This window comes from Diceros bicornis, chromosome 9, assembly GCF_020826845.1.
Source record: "Diceros bicornis minor isolate mBicDic1 chromosome 9, mDicBic1.mat.cur, whole genome shotgun sequence".
Classification (NCBI taxonomy): Eukaryota; Metazoa; Chordata; class Mammalia; order Perissodactyla; family Rhinocerotidae; genus Diceros; species Diceros bicornis.
The window spans coordinates 53,668,552-53,689,875 of record NC_080748.1 but is presented as its reverse complement, the minus strand read 5'-3'; the positions used below and the strand labels follow the sequence as shown (position 1 = coordinate 53,689,875).

Here is a 21,324-nt window from a genome sequence, read left to right as displayed (position 1 = left end):
GTGGTGGGGTGAATTGCTTCATCTTTTAATGAAATTTTGTGCATATTCTCAGTGACTGATAAATGGACATTGTGTCCTAAAATACCCTTATTAAACTTAGATGGTTTAATCTAAGTGATGCACATTTTGGGGGAATATTGAAACAAAACATAATTAATTACCCTCTATAATTCTTTGTGAGTTTCAGCCTTAGAACCAAATCAACTAAGTAGAGCTGTAAGGTGCCTTTTTAGTCTGCCAGTGGTGATTATATCCTGTAGTAGTCTATGCCTTTTGATATTTTGACTGCAAAGTAACTTACCTGTAATTGAGGATGCAAGTGTTAACTAACTTGCCAAATGTCACAACAGGAGAGATGAGACTGAAACCCCCACCTGTCAGACCCCACACCGGCTGGTAGGATGGTAAGGTTTCCTGACAAAGGATTCCCAAATGGAAGATCCATTGAGAGCAACCATTTCCCAAAATGTAGTGCTGGCTTGCTATTATGGAAAAGTGATGGAGCACCAAAGCATGTGTCCCTTTGTTTCTTCCAGGAGAGAAACCCTACAAGTGTACCTGGGAAGGCTGCACCTGGAAGTTCGCTCGTTCCGATGAACTGACAAGGCATTACCGCAAACACACGGGAGTAAAGCCATTCAAGTGCGCGGACTGTGATCGCAGCTTTTCCCGGTCAGATCACTTGGCACTGCACCGCCGGAGGCATATGCTGGTGTGAGGAATGCGACCTGTCCAGCTGAGTGTAAGAGCTGGATCTCTTAGTGGCACCCAATTCAGCAGGGCTGAATCCCCTTCACAGTGTTAACACAAAAGGGCATCACCATCCCACGATGTCTGAAACCAGAGCAGGAAAAAGAAGTAACACTTCTCCTTTCGGTCTGAAGGTAACCCCCATCACGACTACACAAGAAACGTCTTCATGCTGGCCTGGGAGATCGGTGACACAAATGCTGAAGAGACAGGCATTGTTTTCCGTGCTGTGTACTCTGCCATTTAAAGATGTTTGTAGCTTGTACATTTTCTGAGCTGTCAGACATTTTGTTATTGATACTTTAAAGGTCATCTACCACAAATTGATGGCTAGAGCAAGACCTTTTAAATTTGGATTCTTCTCCCATCGTCCCACCCCTTAACCCCTTTTTACAAAAATTTTAGTTACTATCTGAGATAGAATACACATCCAATCTGTTACCAGCAAGCAGCATGAAAGTAGCAAAGAAGAAGCTGTTGGAGAGGTTCCATTACCTGAAAATAAAGGGGCACTCAGGCAGCCCATTGCAATAGTGATGGCAACAACTAGATATCACCCGCGCCTTCTCATTATGCCATGCCCTGAAGAAAATCAACATTGAAGCTTTCATTTGTTTGTTGTTGATTGTTTTTGTTTTGTTTTGATTCTGTTTTGTTTATCTGTTCGAGCAGAGGGGGCAGCGACATTTCAGTTGGAGTCTAGTCGTGGTGTCTGCCCTGGCATGGATTGGCACAGAGGTGTTCTATAGTTGAATAGGAAGAGCCTGTCTAAAAAAACTACTGCCCCACTTCAAATTGCAGTGTTCTGTCACCTAGGCATCATCTCTTCCTGCCCCTAGTATTTGATTACAAGGAATCGGGGGAAAAAAACTTTTCTTAGACACACTGGCACCAAGGTAAGAGGTGGGGCTGCCCAGGCAAAGTCAGTGAACATGAAAAATCAGACAAAGCAGAGATGGAAATAATGCGCCTCTTGAGGAGAAAAGCAATAATGAATAAAAGGACTTTCCTACAATAACTTCACTGAGGACTCACGTTACCAATTTTCATACTTACTAAAGGGATTGTGAAAAAACACCCCAGCATTTTAGATGTCTTGGTTACATTTACAGCACTGAGGTAATCTTTCTGCTGTTTGTTGTCCTGCTTGGTTGAGTACCACAATTAAAGATTATACTCCCCTTTTCTTGTTTGAAAACAGTTATTTGGTGACTAGAAAGGCCAGAGAGGCATAGCAGGGAATTAACTCTTGTGTTAATGGGTCAGTTCTCCTTGGAATTGAGTCAGTGGAAAGGGAGTGTTCCCTGAGGAAAGCCTGACATGGTGCTAGTCTCCTCACTTGGAGAGCCAAGGATAAGTGACTTTCCAATAGATTCTTCTATACAGATTTCATTTTCAAACTGTATTAGGACCCAATGGTTCTGCATTGGCATCTGCGGGGATGTTGAACCCACTCATCCTGTGCTGAGGGTGAGAGGAAATTATAGTTCCGTCAACCCCCTAAATTATGAGCCTTTTGTGCAACTAGCAAAGTATACGGTAAACAAAGCAATACATCACCAACAAGCATTCTTTCTGAAAAATTATCATATTTTTTTCCCCACTAAAAGCTGTTTTTTCCCAGCTTTATGTGGCTAAGGGGCTTGGCGAGGTTTTTTTGTTATTGTTGTTGTTAAGATTTTTTACAGCTTAGATGTAAAAGGTTGCCAGCATAGACCTTTGCAATATATTTTAATTACAAACACTTGATTTTGGGAACTGCACAAATTAACCTCACAATATTACTAGCTCATTTTTAAATGTTTGAACATTCTGAAATAATTCCCGGTTGCAGAATTATCCTTTTTAGGATCATCTTCTAATTCAGATCATCTTATTCTGATGAACATTGAAATAAGGACAATTGTGTTGGATGGTATTAAAAGGAATTTTCTTTAATGTTCAAGCAGCAGCATAATGATTTTCAGGTCAAATTCTATCTTCAAAAATATGTGCTGTACATTTTCTGCCAGGTCTGAAAAATTCATCAGGCAATTTTCCTCCAACAAGGGCTGCAATTCTATTGATAAATAGCTTCTTTAGCTACTCAATCTACTACCCACCAAGCACTGGGTTTTTTTTACCAACTGGAAAGTTTTTTATCTGTACTGTATGCAACTCCTACTTCTCATTGCCTGTGACCATTTTGACTAGAAAGAGGTTTCCTGGTGCATGCCAGTGTTGGTTACTGGTCAGTGGCAAAGAACACAGAGAGTGGCGAACAGCCCTGAAGCCCTTTCTGCTAGTCCTGGAACCTAGTTGGCAGGTAGTAGGTGAATCACTCTGGTGAGGTGTGGACTTGATTTACTTCTGCCTGCTCTCATAAGAAGGCCAGTCCTTTTCTCTGCTGAGAGGCGTCTTGAGAGTGTTACAGTAGAAGTGGTTTTTAGAATTCACAGAACTGACAGGCCGTGGGAGCTTCTTGATTTAAATTTAGCACCAAACTAAATGAGCTGCTCCTCTCTAATAACACAGGAAAGATTCAGGGAAGTGAGCTTTCCTCCTCACCCTCTGAAAGTGGAAACCAGACTGAGACGGTAAGTTAACTGATAAAGCTGTCAGCATTACGCCATTTCCCCTTTTGACGTATCGATACCTCTAAGGAGGGATCCAAGCACAAGCGCTGAATGAGTTGCTGATCTTGCCCCAGGACTGACACTTATTTGGGGCTTGTCTTGGGACATAGCAAATTCTCCCTGGTGAATTTTCTACAAATGTTTCCCCATGGAGAGGAAAGTGGTTTGGGAGAGAAAGAATTGGATTTTTAAGTAGGAATGTCTTCAGGCATGGAAAAGCCTCCTCCATTTCATCTTATGTCCATTCTAGCCTCTTTTAAAAAGCACAGTAGAAGATGAACAACAGAAAAGGAGTAGAATCCAAAGGACTAGTCTGTTGTCCCCTAACTAGAAGCATTCTTTAGTTTTAAATTCGAAGCTGTTCAATTTGTAGCTGGACATATGTGCGGGTCTGGGAACTTATAACACTGGCGGCTGTAATGGCTTAAGAAGCTATAGTAGACCTGACTGTCTCTTTGCATTGTAGAGATTGATTTCAAGGAAGTTACTGTTATTTGAAAAGTTATGAGGTTCAGACTTTGAAGTTGTAATAGATTCCCTAGGCATAATCTTCTGATCATAAGTTCTTTGGGAAAAGAGTCCTGCTTCCCCTCCACCTCCAGCCTCGTCCTGTTAATTGTGTGTGGACTCTTGAGAAGCCTGCCTGATAACTTGTCTTAAGTTCTATTAAGGCATTTAGACTGAAATTCCTAATGGCTTTACCATAAAGACTTTACTATTGCCTGGCATTACTTTTCACAAAACACTATAGGACATTTATTTTCAAAAGCAGTTGAATAACAGTAACATGAACCACATTTTTTTTTTAAAAAGAGCACTTTTTATTCACTTGAAAGTTTAAAGGCAAAATAGGAAGAGGATTGTCAGGGGGAAAAAGCTTACAAAATGCCCCAGTGTTTACAGATGCCAGTTCTAGTTGATTAGAAAGGCCATTCTCGTTATGGTTGAAATTTGGAATAGCTTATACAAAGATTGTGTTCATTTTTATGCAACTTTTTTTTAATGTCAAATTGCTATGTGTGTTTTAAACATAAATATAATTCTGCACTTTGAAATCAGTTCATTAGAATGATGACATGTATATGGATAAAGATGCAGTATTCCTTTTCTGCTTTATTATACTTACCAAAGCTGCAATTGAATAAATCTGGTGAGGTGAGGCCTTTAAATGTATTAATACGCCTTTGTTATGTTGTTATGACTGCTTAGAAATGTAGCCATGATATTATTATAAAGGTGTCTTAATATTTATAGTAAGGACTGACAGAATTTAAGCAGTGTTAAGAATACCAGCATCCGTGATAATGTTGAGTTATAGTCTTTGGATAAGGGACTGAACGTGAGATAACTCTTATGAATCATAATAGGCCCAGGAAGCCTTAATACTCATGTTCCATAATCCAATCTCAGATTTTGCTCTTTACTAATGCCTGTAAATTTAGGAGGTAAATGTATTCTACAGCTTCATTGACCAAATCTCTTCCTTCGGTTTTTCTGAGATAGTGCATCTCATTAAAAAATCTTTCAGTTTGATTTGGTTTTGTTTAGAAAAGGGATTTGGTAATTCATGTTTTTCATGTCACATTTCTACTTATTCCCACACTGCCTTCCACTTACCTGTACAGGCACCCCCAACACATGCACACCCTATACACACCTGCATATGCAGCAGCCAGTGGGCTAATCAATATCAACAAAGAACTTTTTTAAAAGAATGAATTTGTAATAATCCATGCTGTCTAGAAATGTAAGTTATTTACCTTATTAGGGAATCAGCTTATAATGCTATATATGACTTTGCTTGCATTTTATAGTTAAGAAGTATACATAAAAAATTAAAAATGCTATATTTTCACAGTTTCATTATAGAATAATGTGTGTTTAGCAAACCATGTCCATTGGTACTTTAAATATGCTAAATACTGTGCAATTGCAATAGAAATTCAGATTTTCATAAGAAAATGAAATAGGAGGATACTGCATCTTTAAAATAATAGAGTGAAGATATTTTATTGTATTCGTAACATATGTGATAGTGGAAAAAGTATTTTCAAACTCACAAATTTTACAGAGGTTGTAAATAGTTTGATGAAGTATGTTGGGAAAAAGAGCTTCTAGTTTTCATCACAATAAAAAAAAAACCCTTGTTCAGATATGCCTTGTATATCTTACACACAATTAGCGATATTGCCATGGGAACTCTGTTCCACTTCGTCAGAGCACATTCCTTGTGCTCTGACAAAATGGAGTGGCCATTTGTCTCAGTTTAGCCAGGATGGTTTAAAACATAATGAATTCATTTTAAGCTGCAGACAACTGATTCCAAACTCAAAATGTCTTTGCCTGAAAAGGGGAAAACAGCTGCACAGGATTTTACTTGCGCTAAAGAGAAGCATCTAGCAACTTTTCTCAGTTATCTTCCTCCTCAACGAAATAGTTCTTGATCAAAAAACTATACAGGTGTTTATTCTTGTTTAATTCCAGCTACTTTTAGCAGTAGATACATGTTGACAAGATTAAGTGCTATGGATATGGCCACACGTTAAATGAATCTATACTGGCAATAGGAATAAGCTAATGCCCATTTTCAGAAATGAATTAAAAGCTGAAAGTGCCTGTCAATAAACATTATGACCAATGAGATATTCCTGTACTTTTCCACAGCAATAATTTTTCATCAGACTGGGTTTTTCCTCCACACTTGGGAAACACACGCTCATAGAGTAAATATATGCACATAGCAAATCGAATCTGTTCACACCCCCTCAAAAATTCTTTTGTGTCTTTTAAATATACCTAATCTTGTTTATGTTAGCATTTCCTAATTTAATCTTTCTTAGTTACAGAATGTAAGAATGCAGATCTGAACATTAAGGTTATCTTCAACGTATACTGTGCTGTATGGCGATTATAATTTTGAGATAAAAACTTCACTGTGATTTGCCCCAAACTATGAAGCAGTGTGTGTGGCTCAGACAGTTTTGTTCGGTTAACAAAAGCCAGTTTATTTAGAGCAAAACACTAGAGATGCTTGTTTGTTTTTACCTTATTTTACCCACTAATACCAAATGCACAAATCTGTTTTTACATTTCTTCATTTCCTTTTTCCCTAATATTTTCTGTTACCATCTCAGAACCATTTTGAAATGAGTATTGACACAATCATTTCTCCCTAAAAAGTCTACTGAAGTACGACTGACACTTAATAAGCCTAGCCTTTAACCAAGGTTTGCAGTAGTCCTGGAAATTACTAGATTTACATTCAGAACTTCACAACTTTTTGCGGTAATTATTTTACTGCTAAAAGTGGTCATGAATAGAAATATACACTGAGATTATATGAATAGTCAAGAGCCCTGGAAATTCTCCAGCCCTACCATCTCAGAGCACAAATCCACCCAAACAAGCTATTGAGGGCTATCAGTAAAATTATACTCTTTCAGAGCCAAACATTTGGTAAGAGCAATTTAAAAAGTATAACTATGATTAAACACTCAGGCTTTAGACAGTGAAGACTACCATGGTGGACAGTGGTCTCCAGAAGCAGACCACAGGCCTAGAAAACCGTTTACTGTTTCCTCTTCCAAGTTTCAGAAAGAAGGAAAAGGAGAAGGAAATGTACCAGGATAAGGGTGTAGAACAATTAAGTGTCGAAGGAAAGCTGCTGAGTCCTTAATCTCACTAAAGTGAAGTCTTCTGACTGGGCTGCTTTCTGCAAGTTGTCTGAAAGTACTAACAGAATTTGAAAGGTCAAAAATTCAGCAAGCCGTGAAAATAATAGCTATTCTTTACTAAACTCTTACTTGGTAATTCTTAAGACACATTACTTCTAATCTGTACAACAGTTCTACATTTTATGCATGGGGAACAGGCACGGAGAGGGTGGCTGAGTTGTCCACAAAGAGAAATGGTGAACGGCAGAGTAGGAATGTGAAGTTACCTATCTCTGGCTCTGAAGCCTGAATTTCCACCGCACCACACTGCACGTGTGTTCCCAGCCAACTTTCCATATTTCTGATTCTTAAGTAGTTTTATAATGGATGTGTAGTCATCATATTTTCCAAGATATATGGACATGATATACTACATAACTTGACAGTGGTACATAATATTTGAAATCAGTCCTCTGGAAAGTCATGCACCAAGGATCATTATAAACAAACAGCAACAACCAGATGTCTCCCTGAACTTGTCACTTTCCTCCTAAGCGTTGGGCCTGGAGATCACAATCACCGAAACTCTTCCCTACTTCATAGCATTTGAGCCAGAGTGGATTTTCTCTATTCTACGTATTTCTTTGTAGGTATAGTAAAAGCTTTTCCACCTATATAGACCTTCTACAATCTGCTTAAGTTGCATTTGAAATTTTCACCTCCACATAACTGGTTGTTAATATCAGAGCCCACTCTCGGCGGTTGATAATGGGGTGGCAATCACAAACATTCAGATGATGAGCAAGGAGAGAGAACGGATAATTCCTTTTTAGATTTCTCACCTAACAGCACTGCCTTGGAATGTTTTAAATAGTCTTATAAATAATTTTTTTATAGTATTGTTGTTAATTTAATTGAATTTTATCTAAGAAGCTGTCCAACATCAGAGAAATGAAACCTCCCTTCCGTTTTCTGTGTAGAACAAGGTCTTTGACAGTATTGATTCATGGAAGTACTAATGGACTTAGAAAACATTAAGAGAATGTCATTTCTCGTGGTGTTTCTTTTTCTGAAAATGAATTTCCTGAATTATGATCTTTCTCCCTGTTACTTGGCTGAGGGAAGAGATAAAACCTGTATAAACAAATTCTCTTCCACGCTGAGAGCAAGTGTTCCGTGTGCACAACCCACTGTGGAAAGGGCCTCTCTTCTCAGTTAATTGGGTTTCACAAGCAATAATTTCTCAACAACAAAACCACAACTTAAAGTGAGTTGAAAAGAGATGAATAGTGGAAATGGTCACATCAGTATTTTTAAAATGTTTGAGGCAACCGAGTCTGGTCTTACCCATTTGTGCAAAGTGAGAACCAATGACTCTGTGTGTGAATTATTATATCTTGCTTTTTCCAAAGCAGGCTTAACAAGACTTGCACAGAGATTCATTTTTGTTGAGAAATGAGGGTGAATAAGAAGGTAGAATTTGGGTCAAATTCTAGTAAAAGTACTCAAGTAATCAAAGAGTAAGATATTTTAAGGACATAGCAACATCTTCCCTTTCTGCTAATTTCATGCTCCAAAGATACAGCATAAAACATTATGGAAAGTGCTTTTGCCCTACTTGTATTTCTAGTTTTCCCATAGAACTTTGTAATTACATCCAGACTACAGTATATATTTTGTTCCTCAAACTGTATTACACTGGATGGATATTGTTGAACTGGGGCACTGGTGCCTATATTCAAGGCTCTTTCCTATCAACTTGTCTGTCCACAATTTGTTGTGTTTAAAAATTCATTTTTAAGAATCACCATCCCCGCCCTGGAATGGTGGCTGTATTGTTTTGTTCATGTTTATGTGGGACACATTGCATCACATGGCAAACCAACTCTCTGTGGATGTGAGATAACTACTTACAAAACCAGCTTGAAAACATCGTCTTATGTATTATGTCATCCTGCATCATAATGCAATTATGTGTATCATAACATGCTCATTTTAAAAAAAGAGAAACCAGCAAATTCATGTTTGTCCATAGAAGAATGTACTCAGAACTTTCTGTGTTGTGAAACGATGAGAACAGACCACCTTTAAGATACCCACCTGCCACTTAAAATGACTTAGTTATAATTAGTAGTAGTCTAGACGTTGCTCTTGGTGTGTGGGGGTCAATTTAAACGTCATATTCTTTTGAATAAATCTCTCAGTCATATTTGAAAAAATACATGGGAATAAAGAAAAATATCATCTTTGGCCAAATCAAGCAGACATCTTTTTCCTTTTCCTTGACACTTAGCTTATTATACATGATGTTTGGATCACAAGATCTATCTTTGTAAAAATACAAAAAACATCCTTTAGTTGACAAAACAGTTATTCTAGGCTTGAAGCCTCTGAACAGCAAATTGGAATAGATGTGCTGCGTCTGATTCGCTTTGCAGATGTGATTTTACAAAAGACTCTTGGGTCTCTGACCCCAGAGAGTTAGGGTGCCCAGAGGAGGTGCTACGCATTAAAGGAGAAAGCCCCCCAATGATGCTGGCAAGCAAATGTATTAATTTCTTAAATCTTCATTTGGTTTTCTGTTCAGAGTTTTAATTGCAAATGAATTTATTTCTCCAGCTTATCTAAAGATCTAATTTCCCAATAGTTTCCTCTGCATTTATATACTCGGTAGTGTTTAGGCAACCCCGTTATAAGTTTATTAATATTATGTAAGTGTTGTTCTTGTATTTATGTATAGTGTATGTATTGTAAATATACTCAGAGCTTTTTTCCTTTTACTGTAAAATGGTGATTTTTTTCTTTTTCTTTTTTTTTTTTTTTTTGCCCTATGATGATGTAAAGGGAGACCCTCCTAATGAGATTCTCTCAGAGGATGATTATTCCAGTCTATTCTCAGAGATTTAAATGAACAAGTGTTATTGTTTTTAATGGTGTCTCAGACATATTCTGTTGGTGCATTGCTTTTCTGTATTCAACTTTCCTATGAATTGAGCTGTGAACCGAAATAGAGTTTAAACCTTTAACTGTATGCATTTGTATAATTATCTGAATGAAGGCATGAAGGTTAAATAAAGCATTTTGTATGGAACAAAACTCCCTAATTATTACTAAGGCTGACTCAGACACTTTGGAAATCATAGTTATTAACCATTCTAATTAAACCTTTCTTATGAAAAGTTTTACCATTTGTGTATAGTAATTTGAAACACAGAACAAGATAGACTCTATACTAAAAAATGAACAGGGTTTTTATTTCATACAACCAGCACCTAAAGAGGGATTCCTAACTTGATATTTTAATGAATGTAAAACTAAAAAGTGGTCCAGAAATATGAAGTGATATGAAAAAATACATCTTTCAGAGCCTAAAATTGAATTTTTAAGACTTTGCGTATCATTTAAGTGTAGAATGATCCATCTAGCACATGCCAAGGCTGGTTTATTTCTGTACATTTTTAAGAAAACTGGATTATAAGGCTTTTGAAAATAAGATCATTAATGAGTAGAATATCTTTTAAATAATTGCTATAATAAGCAGTTGAAGAACCTAAGTATCTTCCTATATAGTGTCCTTCAGTTGAAGATCTTCTAGAAAAATCCATCCTACAATAAGAACGGTAGTAAATACAACTAACAATTATATAGAATGGTGATAGATGATAATTAAAATAATATTTGAGTACTTCCTAGATGCCGGGCAGTCTTCTAAGCATCATATTTGTTCCTTTTATTCATTACAAAAGTCCTGAGTTAGGTTCTGTTATTCTAATTTTATAGATGAAAACGTGAGACACTCAGGTTAGGTAACTTTCCCAGTCAGTCTGGTTCCAGCATTGGTGTCCTTAGCTACTAAAGGGCTAGGGGTTAAGGGGATGGAGAAAGGATGGGAGGTGGGGAGCAGGCGACAAGGTGGGAGAGAGAGTTAATAGCAATGAATATCATAGAAACATTCAATAAATAACTTTGATTATGTATGTACAAATAAACCTACAAAATACTATCCTTCATTTCATACTCGGCAAACCATAGTATAGTTTAATAACTCATAAAAATCAGAGACCAAAGTTGACTTTGGCTCACATTCTTACTGATTGAAATCCATTTCCAAATGAACGTGGAGTTCTGTGAAATCATTCTGTTCCACTCAAAGACACTGCGGAGAGAGGCATGGGGGGGCCGCACTTCACACTCCATTCCCATCCAAGCACACTCCCGTCCGCATCCATCGGGAGGCTCAGGGCCCTGTTTCTTTGACTTTCCCAAAACCAGCTGCTTTGAGCACTATGAAAGAGTCCTAGGGGAGTGATTTCCTCTTTCAGTGAGACTTTCCTTGGTACTTTCATGATGATCATAATACCAACTTTAGAAAAGAAATTACTCACCTATAAAGATTGTAAGATTCTTTGAAAATGGAGGCAATAAACCATAAGTACATTTTTACTAAATTATTTGTGAAGATTTTAGATGTGCCATTTTAGAAATATGCTATTAAGGCAGAAGCCAATAAATTAGGAAAGTCTATCTTGTTCTACACTCTGGTGAAGCACGGTAGTAACTTGTAAGGCTGAACCTAATTCATTCAGTTACTTCATTTTGGATATGACTTTGTAACAGAATGGTAAGTTGGACATTAGATTTATATGTCTTTGGCCTGATTTTTTGAGAGTTGTCTTTAGGCCACCCACGCAGCCAAACCAGCTCACTAACTTTGTTTTTTGTTTGTTTTTCAGTTCACTCCAGGAGGCTTTGTCATAAGGATAGACCAATGAAACAAATCTCACGGAATAGATCACATGATATTTTTTACTCTCAAGGTAATATATTTATCAGTGTTTCTTCTACCAACTGATACGTGGATACTTCAACAATAGGTAGAATCATATGGGTGCTAGATAATTCCAAAACTTCCTCAATCCTCAACTTCACTCTGGATGTTTCATCATAGGTAAGATTTCCCATCTAAACATTGATGGTTTCATTGTTTCTTATTCTTTCCAATTTAATGATTACAAAACAACAGCATGAAATAGTTAAAAGTACAGAAACAGCAATGTAATTAAGATTAGGATACCTTGGGGCTTTATCTAAAAAGAAAAAATATTTCAGTGCTGGAACAAAATCATACTTCCTAAAATATTATTTTAGTCCCAAATGGCCACTGATGGTTTTCATACCATATAGTGCATTGTCTTCCCACCAAAGCTGCCTGGTTTCCTTCAACACAATGAATTCCTTGTGCTTTGTCCGAGTGCTGTCTGGATTTAATATATTTCTCTCCCAACAGTGTAATAAGTATAATTTACATCACTTCCTGTTTAGTCTAAATTCACCAATGAACGCCTACACAGCCCATACACTTGAGTGATTGTCTCTTCCTGAAATAAATTACATTTTCCTTGTACAGGAACAACTTTTACATGATCTTTTTATTTTATAGTTTCACCATGTTAAATTCATGTGCATGCATGTGTGCATGTGTGTATGTGAAACTCAATTTTATGAGGCCATGATGACATCAGAAACATCAGACTTAAGCAGGTACACTAAAAACAGGAATGCCCCAGAATTGCTTCAATACATATATAGCCATCACAATGCCCCCTTTTCTCTTAGTATAGCTACAGTTAACATGCATATATTGTAATCCATTAGCTTGGAGAGGGGTCCAACGCTGTGGATTGTAAGTCCGTGGCATGAGCTACTGTGATGTCTAGTCCTTTAGAGCTTCCAGACCGTACCAACGATTCAGGTCACTTCCAGCATCTCAAGGTAGCCTTGCTGCTGCCCCAGACTCGTCTGAACTCTTAAGCTTGACCATTGACCAGGTCATGAGGTGGATGTGGTCATGAAGGGTTAACATTATTGATCATCCTCAGGGCCCTTAATGCTTACATCAGTGTGGCCAGTACATTCCCTTGCTGAGCTAGAGTCTGTGGACCCTACTTCACCTTTCATTGCTGATTTGGAGCTATTGCTTTGTAATATGTTCAGCATGAATCCACATAGTCACTTGGGCATTGATGTTGATTTTTCGTAATATATATAACAATGTTATGTATCTTAAGTGAGCATTTAATATACTTGATATATCTAAAATGTGGAGGAATGGTTAGGAAATTTCATAAAGTTTATTCTGCCACTCAACAAATCAATGTTATTATAGTTACTAGTAACAATTTTTACATGCATAAAATAAGGAAAAGCACATATTTGAGTTATTACTCTGTGTAGGAACTATACTAATTGATATAGGACATAAAAATTGTACCTAAGACATAATCCCTGACCAAAAGTAGGATATAGCCTATTAGGGTAGGTAAATACCCAGTTTCTGTAGTATAAAATATAAATGGATCAGCACCACCATAACTGGCTGAGATGTTATGGAAGTTTAAAGGTAGGGAGAATAGCTTCTATAACACAGGTAATCAGCTGGGCCTCCATGTCCCCTGAGATCTACACTGCATGCAGATTCTCGGATCCCTAATTCCATGCCCACTGAAAGACCAAAGCCCTCCCCAAGATTTCTGTGAACTTTGAGGGTGTGTATAGCACTGAGAGGAAGGGAGGCAGGACTGCTTGCATTATCACAATCACCTCACTCTTGGTTTATGGATCATTTCAAGGTCTAAAGTGTGCTATCTCTGTTTCCTGTCCTGTCAGCATCTTCCTTGACTTACTACACATGTGCACACACATACACACAAGTGTGCACACGTAAACTGTATATTCATTGTTTGCACACTGAAGTTTTGTGACCCATTAGTGACAATGAAATCCATTTTGTGGGTGAAGATGAACATTTTCAAAAATTAAATAAAGAATGGAATGGGATGGTATAGAATAGGATGGGATGAAATAGAATGGAAGAGAAGGGAAGAGAAGAAAGAGCAGAGAAGATGAAGAGTAGCTTTTGTTTCAGTTATGTACACATGGGCATGTGTGTGACAAGGCACAATGTAAAAAATAAAGTTTGAAAGCCTCTGGTTGACTGGTCTCTCTCTCTTCTCTTCCCCTACCCAACATCTCTGAGGGCAAAACCAGGTGTGCTCATTTCTCACACTAAGCAATTTATCCATTGTGATGGTTAATTTTATGTGTCAACTTGGCTGGGCCATGGTGCCCAGATATTTGGTGAAACATTTTTCAGGATGGTTATGTGAAGGTGTTTTCTTGATGAGATTAACATTTAAATAGGTAGACATTGGGTAAAGCAGATTACCCTCCATAATGTGGATGGGCCTCCTTCAATCAGTTGAAGGCCTTAATAGAACAAAGACTGTCCCTAAGAAAGAAGGAATTCTGTCAGCAGATGCCTTGGACTTGCACTGCAGCTCTTCCCTGAGTCTTACCTCACCCCATCAGATTTTGAACTCGCCAAGCCTCTACAATCATGTGAGCCAATTCCTTAAAAGAAATCCATCTATAGAGATACACACACACACGCATGCACACACACACACACACACACACACACACATGCGCTATTGGTTCTGTTTCTCTGGAGAAACCTGACTAATACATTCATCTATGTGCTTGCTCAGGCTAGTCTTACCTTTTTCCCTACATGACCAATCAAAATATTTTGCTAAATAAAGATAGTTCCTTCCTCATGAAAACTCTGGTGCCAGTTACAGTTTGGAATGGAGATATTAAGGTCATTTCATGAGTGATGTGGCACTGGAGTGTGAAGGCAGCTTCAATTTGAGATTCACATCAGGTGATGTGTTTGGCTACAAGTATTTCAACTGGCTTAAACAATAAGGGAATCAATTGATTCTCATAACTGGAAGACCAAATGTACCATAGTCTTTTCAGGATTGATTTATCCAGTGGTTCCTGTTCCACCTCCCTGAAACTTTTGTCATCGCTTTTCCTTCTGGCAGCTTCTACCTCAGGCTGGAAGTGAAATGGCTACAAAATTCCCAGGCCTCACCCTTGTGTACAAGTATAAAAGAGGAAGAGAGAGACTTGCTCCCAGAAGCTCTCCCACAAGCAGAAACAAGAAGAAAAACCTGTAGCAAACCTCTCTTCCAGTTTCATTGGTCCAAATTTAGACTTTATTCTGAGCCAATCTTTGGCAAAGAGATTCTTAGACAAGGCCAGTTCCCTTGTGCTGGAGTTTGGCATCAACTTCTCCTGAGAGTCATGAGCTTCATAAGGGAGCAAAATGGGTTCAGTGTGAGTTGAGATGTTTTTTCAATTGTTTATTTTGAGAATTTAAAAACCTACAGAAAAGCTCAAAAACAGAACAGTGAACATCAATATACCTTCCAGCTAGATTCATAGTGCACTGTATACACATATTTTTTAACTGTTTAAGTGCAAATTGTGGACATCTTTAGACTTCTCCCCTGAATGTTTCAGCATCTGTCATCTAAGAACAAGGATATTTTCCCATCAAAGTTGTGAAAATGTCTCAATAACATCCTTTATAGATTTTTAGTTTTTGGATCCAGATCCAATCAAGGGTCACATAGTCATTAGCCTCCCCTCTCTACTTTTTTTCCTGTTCTCTTTGTTTTTCTTGATTTGTTGTTTTTTTTGTTTTATTTTTTGTTTGTTTATTTTTTGTTTTGTTTATTTTGTTTGTATTTATATTTTGTTTGTTTTGATGGTGTCATGATTTTGACAGTTGTAAAGAATCCAGGGCAGTTGTTTTGAAGGTGTCTCTCAATTTGGATTTGTTTCCTTATGATTAGATTCAGATTAAAATTTTTTAGCATGGACACAACAAGGATGATGTACCCTCTTTAGTGCATTGCATCAGGAGGGACATGAGGTAAGTTTCTCCCATAATTGGTAATGTTAAGTTTGATCACCATTATAAAGGTGCCTTATCCTTCTGTTTGGGTTTTATTGTGTCCTTGAGGTTTTTTTGGTCCTTGAGGTTGAGGGTATGTCCTTAGTCAGAAAAGGCTTTGCAGAAGTTATTTCATTTAAAAAATAAATATATAGTTATTAAAGTAAAAATTCCAAAGCTTAGTTCTTCTTTAACCTTTTACTTTAACATTCAAACGGTATTATTATCTTTATAAATCTAGCAAATGTAACATTTGTTTGTAGGGGGCTTGAAACAATTGAATTCCCTAAACATTAAAAATTGAATTTGTAAATTTAATATATTTGCATTCTCTTTTAAGAACTTTAATGGATTAACAAGTAGTCCCAAGAATTAAATACTTTTTTAAATCTATTCAACTTTAGATATGGTGATTCTTAAATGCTCTAAATGTTCCAATTTTGCATATAAATTTTGTAAGATTTCAACTTAAAATTTTAAAAATTCAAATCATTGCTTAAATTACATATTTCAGATTAGATTTACAAGATTAGCTTCTAATAGGACACATTCTCTTATTCTCTTAGTTGTTACAAGTGTATAAAGTACCAAATATGCAGAAATTCCTTACACAAAAATATTAACACTATGATTTTGATTCCCAAATATTTCTATACTTAATTATAAATTGTCTTGGGATTAAAAGGAAACAATTATGAAATTTCAGATAGTTTGGGGGTTACCTTCTCAGATGGTTAAAGTTGCATAAGACTAGAGGTCTCATTTGAGACACTAATACATAATTCTCAACACTGATGGGAAACACCTATTTATAACCTAATGGTTATAAATACAGAGCTCTCTTTCTAACACAGAATAGGAAATCTGTAATTTAGTAAGGGTGGTTATGTACCCCACATTCCTGGACTATATTGTTTTATTACCTGATTCTCCCATATCCTCAAAGAAGTCTGTACATACACGTATATACACACATACACACCCAATGCAATTCTATTTGATTGTATTTGCATTTATTTGGTTCTTGATACGTTTAATTGTACCCATATAGTCCTAAAGACTTTTGAAGATGATGGAATTTCTTTTTCCTTATAATCATTCCTATCTAGTAGGGTTATAACCTTTACTAATATTAAAGTGACTATGTGGACACATAGATCTAAGACAGTGATTTTCAACAGGAGGCAATTTTTCCCCCCACATGACATTTGGCATTGACTAGGAACATTTCTGATTGTCATGACTGAGTGGGTAGAGCTGCTACTGACAACTAGTGGGTAGAATCCCAGAATGTGACTAAACATACTACAATGCTCAAGACAGTCCCCCATAATAAAGAATTCCTCTGTCCAAACTCTCAGTAGTGCCAAGTTTGAGAAACTCTGGTCCAAGGTCATGTCAAAGTCATTAGGTTCCCGTAAGCAGCCAACATTATCCACTCTAATCTGCAGAAATGGAAGAATGAGCCATGAACAAAGGATTTAATGGATGAATGGCATTTGGAGGATGGTGAACCTCTGCACTCTCTGTTCCAGCAATAGTCGAACATCTGTTCTTGACCGGACCTGCATTCCTATCTCAAACTTTTGTACCTGTGTACATGCTCCCCTAGCCTAGAACATCATTTTTTCCATGTCTATTTGGTGAATTCTAATTTATTTATTACTTCCCCTATATAATCTTCCCTGAGTCTATTACCTATCTGGCCAGAAAGTGGCTGGCATTTCCTCTTGTGCCTTAAACACACATCAAATATTGCACTTATGATACTGTAAGTAGCTGGTTACAAATCTTCTTTGCTAGATTGTGAGCTATTTGAGAACAGAAATTGTGCCTTATTCATCTTTGAGTCCACAGAGCCTGGCTTGTGGTAAGCACTGAATAAATATTTGATGGCTACATAAATGATCCAATTTATAAATAGGATTTTAATGAGAATAGAAACAATAAAATCAAAAGGGTGCTTTTGGACTAGATCACAGAAGGCCATAAGGCTAAATTCTGAAATTTAGCCTTTATTATTTAGGCAAGAGGGAGTAAGTGATATTTTTATTTCTAAAAATGAATGTTCTGGTAAATTTTTTGAAAATTAGGTCATATTTTAAATGCACTCGCTTACATACACACACATGCACACACTCACACAAATATATTAGGTTTTCTTAAAGAAAGAGCATAATAAAATAACTGATAATTAAAAATTTATTCACATGTCAAAATTAGCATTAGTAGGAGGCTTATCAAATTGTATTCCATAATCTTTCAATGGAACTTCCCTATATATATACTATGGTAAAGTATGAAATTCCTTTTTTCAAAAATTAGAAAATAGAATTTTATCAACATATCACAGCACTTTATGGGGAGAAAATATTATGAAAAGTTCAAAAATTATTAAAATTACAAGGTGCCAATTTACCTGAAAGTTTCTGCTCAGACTCTCTGCCAGTGCCCACACTCATTAACATCTGATTACCTTTTCATGATTTCAATCCACAAATTCTTATGAGAATTAAAAAAAAAAGTCTTTTTATTTCTGTGACTTTAATACCTTTTCATTTTTCCAAAGAAAATCTTTAAGACATTTCACATTTGGAAAGCCCTATCTTGGTACCGTTCCTCATATATCAGTCTCTATTTATAAATAGCTTTCATTTGATCATTTGATTATAGTTGGGTTTTAAACACATATTATATGATAAAGTATTTTGAAACTCAGAGTGACAGCTAGTATGCAAAATTCACCGCAATCAGAAAATAAATTGTTTTCTTCAAGTAAAAAAAATGTGTTGACTATAGCTCTTGCTGCGTAGCTAGAATTGTAGATGAGAAACTTAATTTTCTAGTCAGAAGTGTTGTTTTTCCCTCAAGTTGTAGCATTCACGTGGCTTGGTAGCTTGCTCTGTGACAGTAGGCTCCTCAGGAACATGAAGGCATGAGCTTACACAATACTTCCTCATAGCTAGGACAAGTGGGAACAGGCCACCTCCTCACACTGTTAATTGATGTTTTCTTTCTTCTTCCAATATTAACGTATTTTATTGTAACATTGTCATTTCCTGTCTTTTGTGAAGGATTCTGTAATATTAAAATCATTTAGGCCAGATGGAGCCTGAAAAATTCTGCATTTCATTTTTTTTTAATTTATCTTTTACACTGATATAGCTGTCTTTATTCACAAAAAACCAAAACAATAGTCTCTTTTGTGGGATGTGTAACTATGACATATTATTTACCAATATGCTGACTGTATTATATGAATTATTTAGATTTTGTGCACGTGCAATGAACTGCTAATCATGGGCTAGTTATTTTCCACCATAACCCTTGAGAGCTACTATTTTGACATTTTCTTTGCCTTTATCTGGGGATTGTGGTTTGTGAAATGCTTGTCACCCATGCGGGGGATAGGGGTGCCATTTTCCATGGATCTCTAACTGGTGGAAGGTGTGCCTCTCTATTAAAATCTTTAAGACATCAAAGATGACAAAGGGAACCTTTTGACTTCTTTTCACTGTTTAATCTCTTGGCATTCTGTGTATATAAAGACTATCACTGGACAGAAAGCAGTAATAAAGTCCAGAAGTAGATAAAAGCACAAATAGTGAAACCGAGGTATTTGTAAAGCTCTATAAATCTGTTAACCAGAAGTTGCAGTTTAATCTTTTCTAACAGCGAAGTCTCAAGGTTAACTGCTCCATAAAGCTCCATATAGGCACTGGTGTTTGACGTCTCTTCACTTCCTTATCACCTAAAGAAGGACTCTCCCATCATATTTCTTACAGTCCTACTTCTTTTGAATGTGTTATCCATGAAAGATTCCTCTACTTTAGATTTAAGATAAAGCCATTGGCTTATTGACATCAATTCACAAAGATGACATGTGTAATGTAAATGCAAAGAAGACTGAGAGAGGCCCCAGTCAGTTGCTGACAAATGGTATGATGATGACATTTTTGATCTATGATGAGAAAAAAAAGACTTTCTACCAGAATTAGAAATGGATTATTCTCTATTTGTGCCAAAGGAGCTAAGTAGAAGGTTGTAACTGTGAGTGTTTTGAGGACAGAGATTAAGAAAGAAACTTTTGATAAAATATACTGGTAGAGCCACAGCCTTAGTCTTTGTTGCAGAAGGTCGAAGATATTTAATTCTTTTTTTTTTTTTTTTGTGAGGAGATCAGCCCTGTGCTAACATCTGCCAATCCTCCTCTTTTTTTGCTGAGGAAGACTGGCCCTGGGCTAACATCCGTGCCTGTCTTCCTCCACTTTATATGGGATGCTGCCACAGCATGGCCTGCCAAGCAGTGTGTCGGTGCGCGCCCGGGATCCGAACCGGCGAACCCTGGGTGCCGCAGTGGAGCACGCGCACTTAACCACTTGCGCCACTGGCCAGCCCCAGGTTGAAGATATTTAAAATGTTAGCACAGTGGAGAGCATTTGCTTTAAGGCAGATGGAAATGTTTTTACATATTGGTTATTCAGTTTACGAGCAGAGTGATGCCTACAAGTTCCTCACCTGAGGAGACATATCTTAACACAGGGGGTAATAACACTGCCTTCCGGGGTGTTGTGAGGTTTACCCAGGATAAGGGATCACGTATACAAAGTACACAGTGCAGAGCCTCCCCCAAAGTTGGCCTTCAGGAAGGGCTTTGTTGTCATTCCTGGCTCCTCAAATTCATAGAGGAAGGGATTTCCACTTTACTCTGCAGGAGGGAAAGTTCAGGACGATCAACTCCTGCCATCCTCCATCCGTCCGTGTTCCCCAGCAAAGGAGCAGGACTAACTTGTCTGTTTCAGGAACGTGGGTGGAAGAACAAGCACACAGTGGCTCAGTCCCTTTATGTCTCTCAGAACACCCTGCCCTTAGGAGTCCCAGGTTCTCAATCAGATCTAAAGCAAAGATCTTTTTATCATCATCATTGCCTTATGCGGAGCTTGGGACCATCTCCCTGCAAACTCCGGGAAAGTAAAGGCGATAGTTTTCTATGTAAGTGTGGGCTTTATGTGTTGGAACAAAGGAGATCACAGCTAAGTATGAGACCAGTACCTGCCTTATGCATACACAGATCACCCTTTAGTTTAGGGTCAGCTAAAAATACCCCCACCTTTCCAGTAAATATATTCCCTATTTGTGCAGTTAGTATTTGAAGTTATGCATTAGACTTCATTTATTTGCCAAGGCTTCTTATCACTAAATAAGCCTGGAAGGGCAAGCGTCGTAGCCTTAACAGTCACATGTTAGTATGAACAAGTCTATAAATGTATTTGGAAGAAAGGTTTGGATTAAGAGGAAGAATGAAGATAGCACAACACTGCCCTCCTGCAATTGTGCTGTTTTGGTGGTGCTGGTGATGGTGGTTGCTTGCAGTGGTTGGGCGTTACAGAAGTGGCATGGAGTGAAGGGAGAAGTGTGCAAAGTTTCATGAAGGAATGATAAGAGCCCTGGAAAATAATCTTTACCTAGTTTATGATTTTGCTCAGGGAAATTCTGCCCC

The 21,324-nt window shown here is 37.3% G+C and overlaps 1 protein-coding gene across 12 annotated transcripts in view; it reads left to right on the top strand.

Moving 5' to 3' along the window:
• KLF12 (KLF transcription factor 12) overlaps window positions 1-10,146 on the top strand; it is a 420,215-nt gene extending 410,069 nt beyond the window's left edge. For all 12 annotated transcript variants that reach the window (XM_058548296.1, XM_058548302.1, XM_058548300.1 and 9 more), the window contains one exon: window positions 537-10,146. In XM_058548296.1, coding sequence (XP_058404279.1) covers window positions 537-718 — 182 coding nt within the window. In that variant the 3' untranslated portion in view covers window positions 719-10,146. The remainder of the gene's footprint in view (window positions 1-536) is intronic.
• Window positions 10,147-21,324: the final 11,178 nt, after the last annotated feature.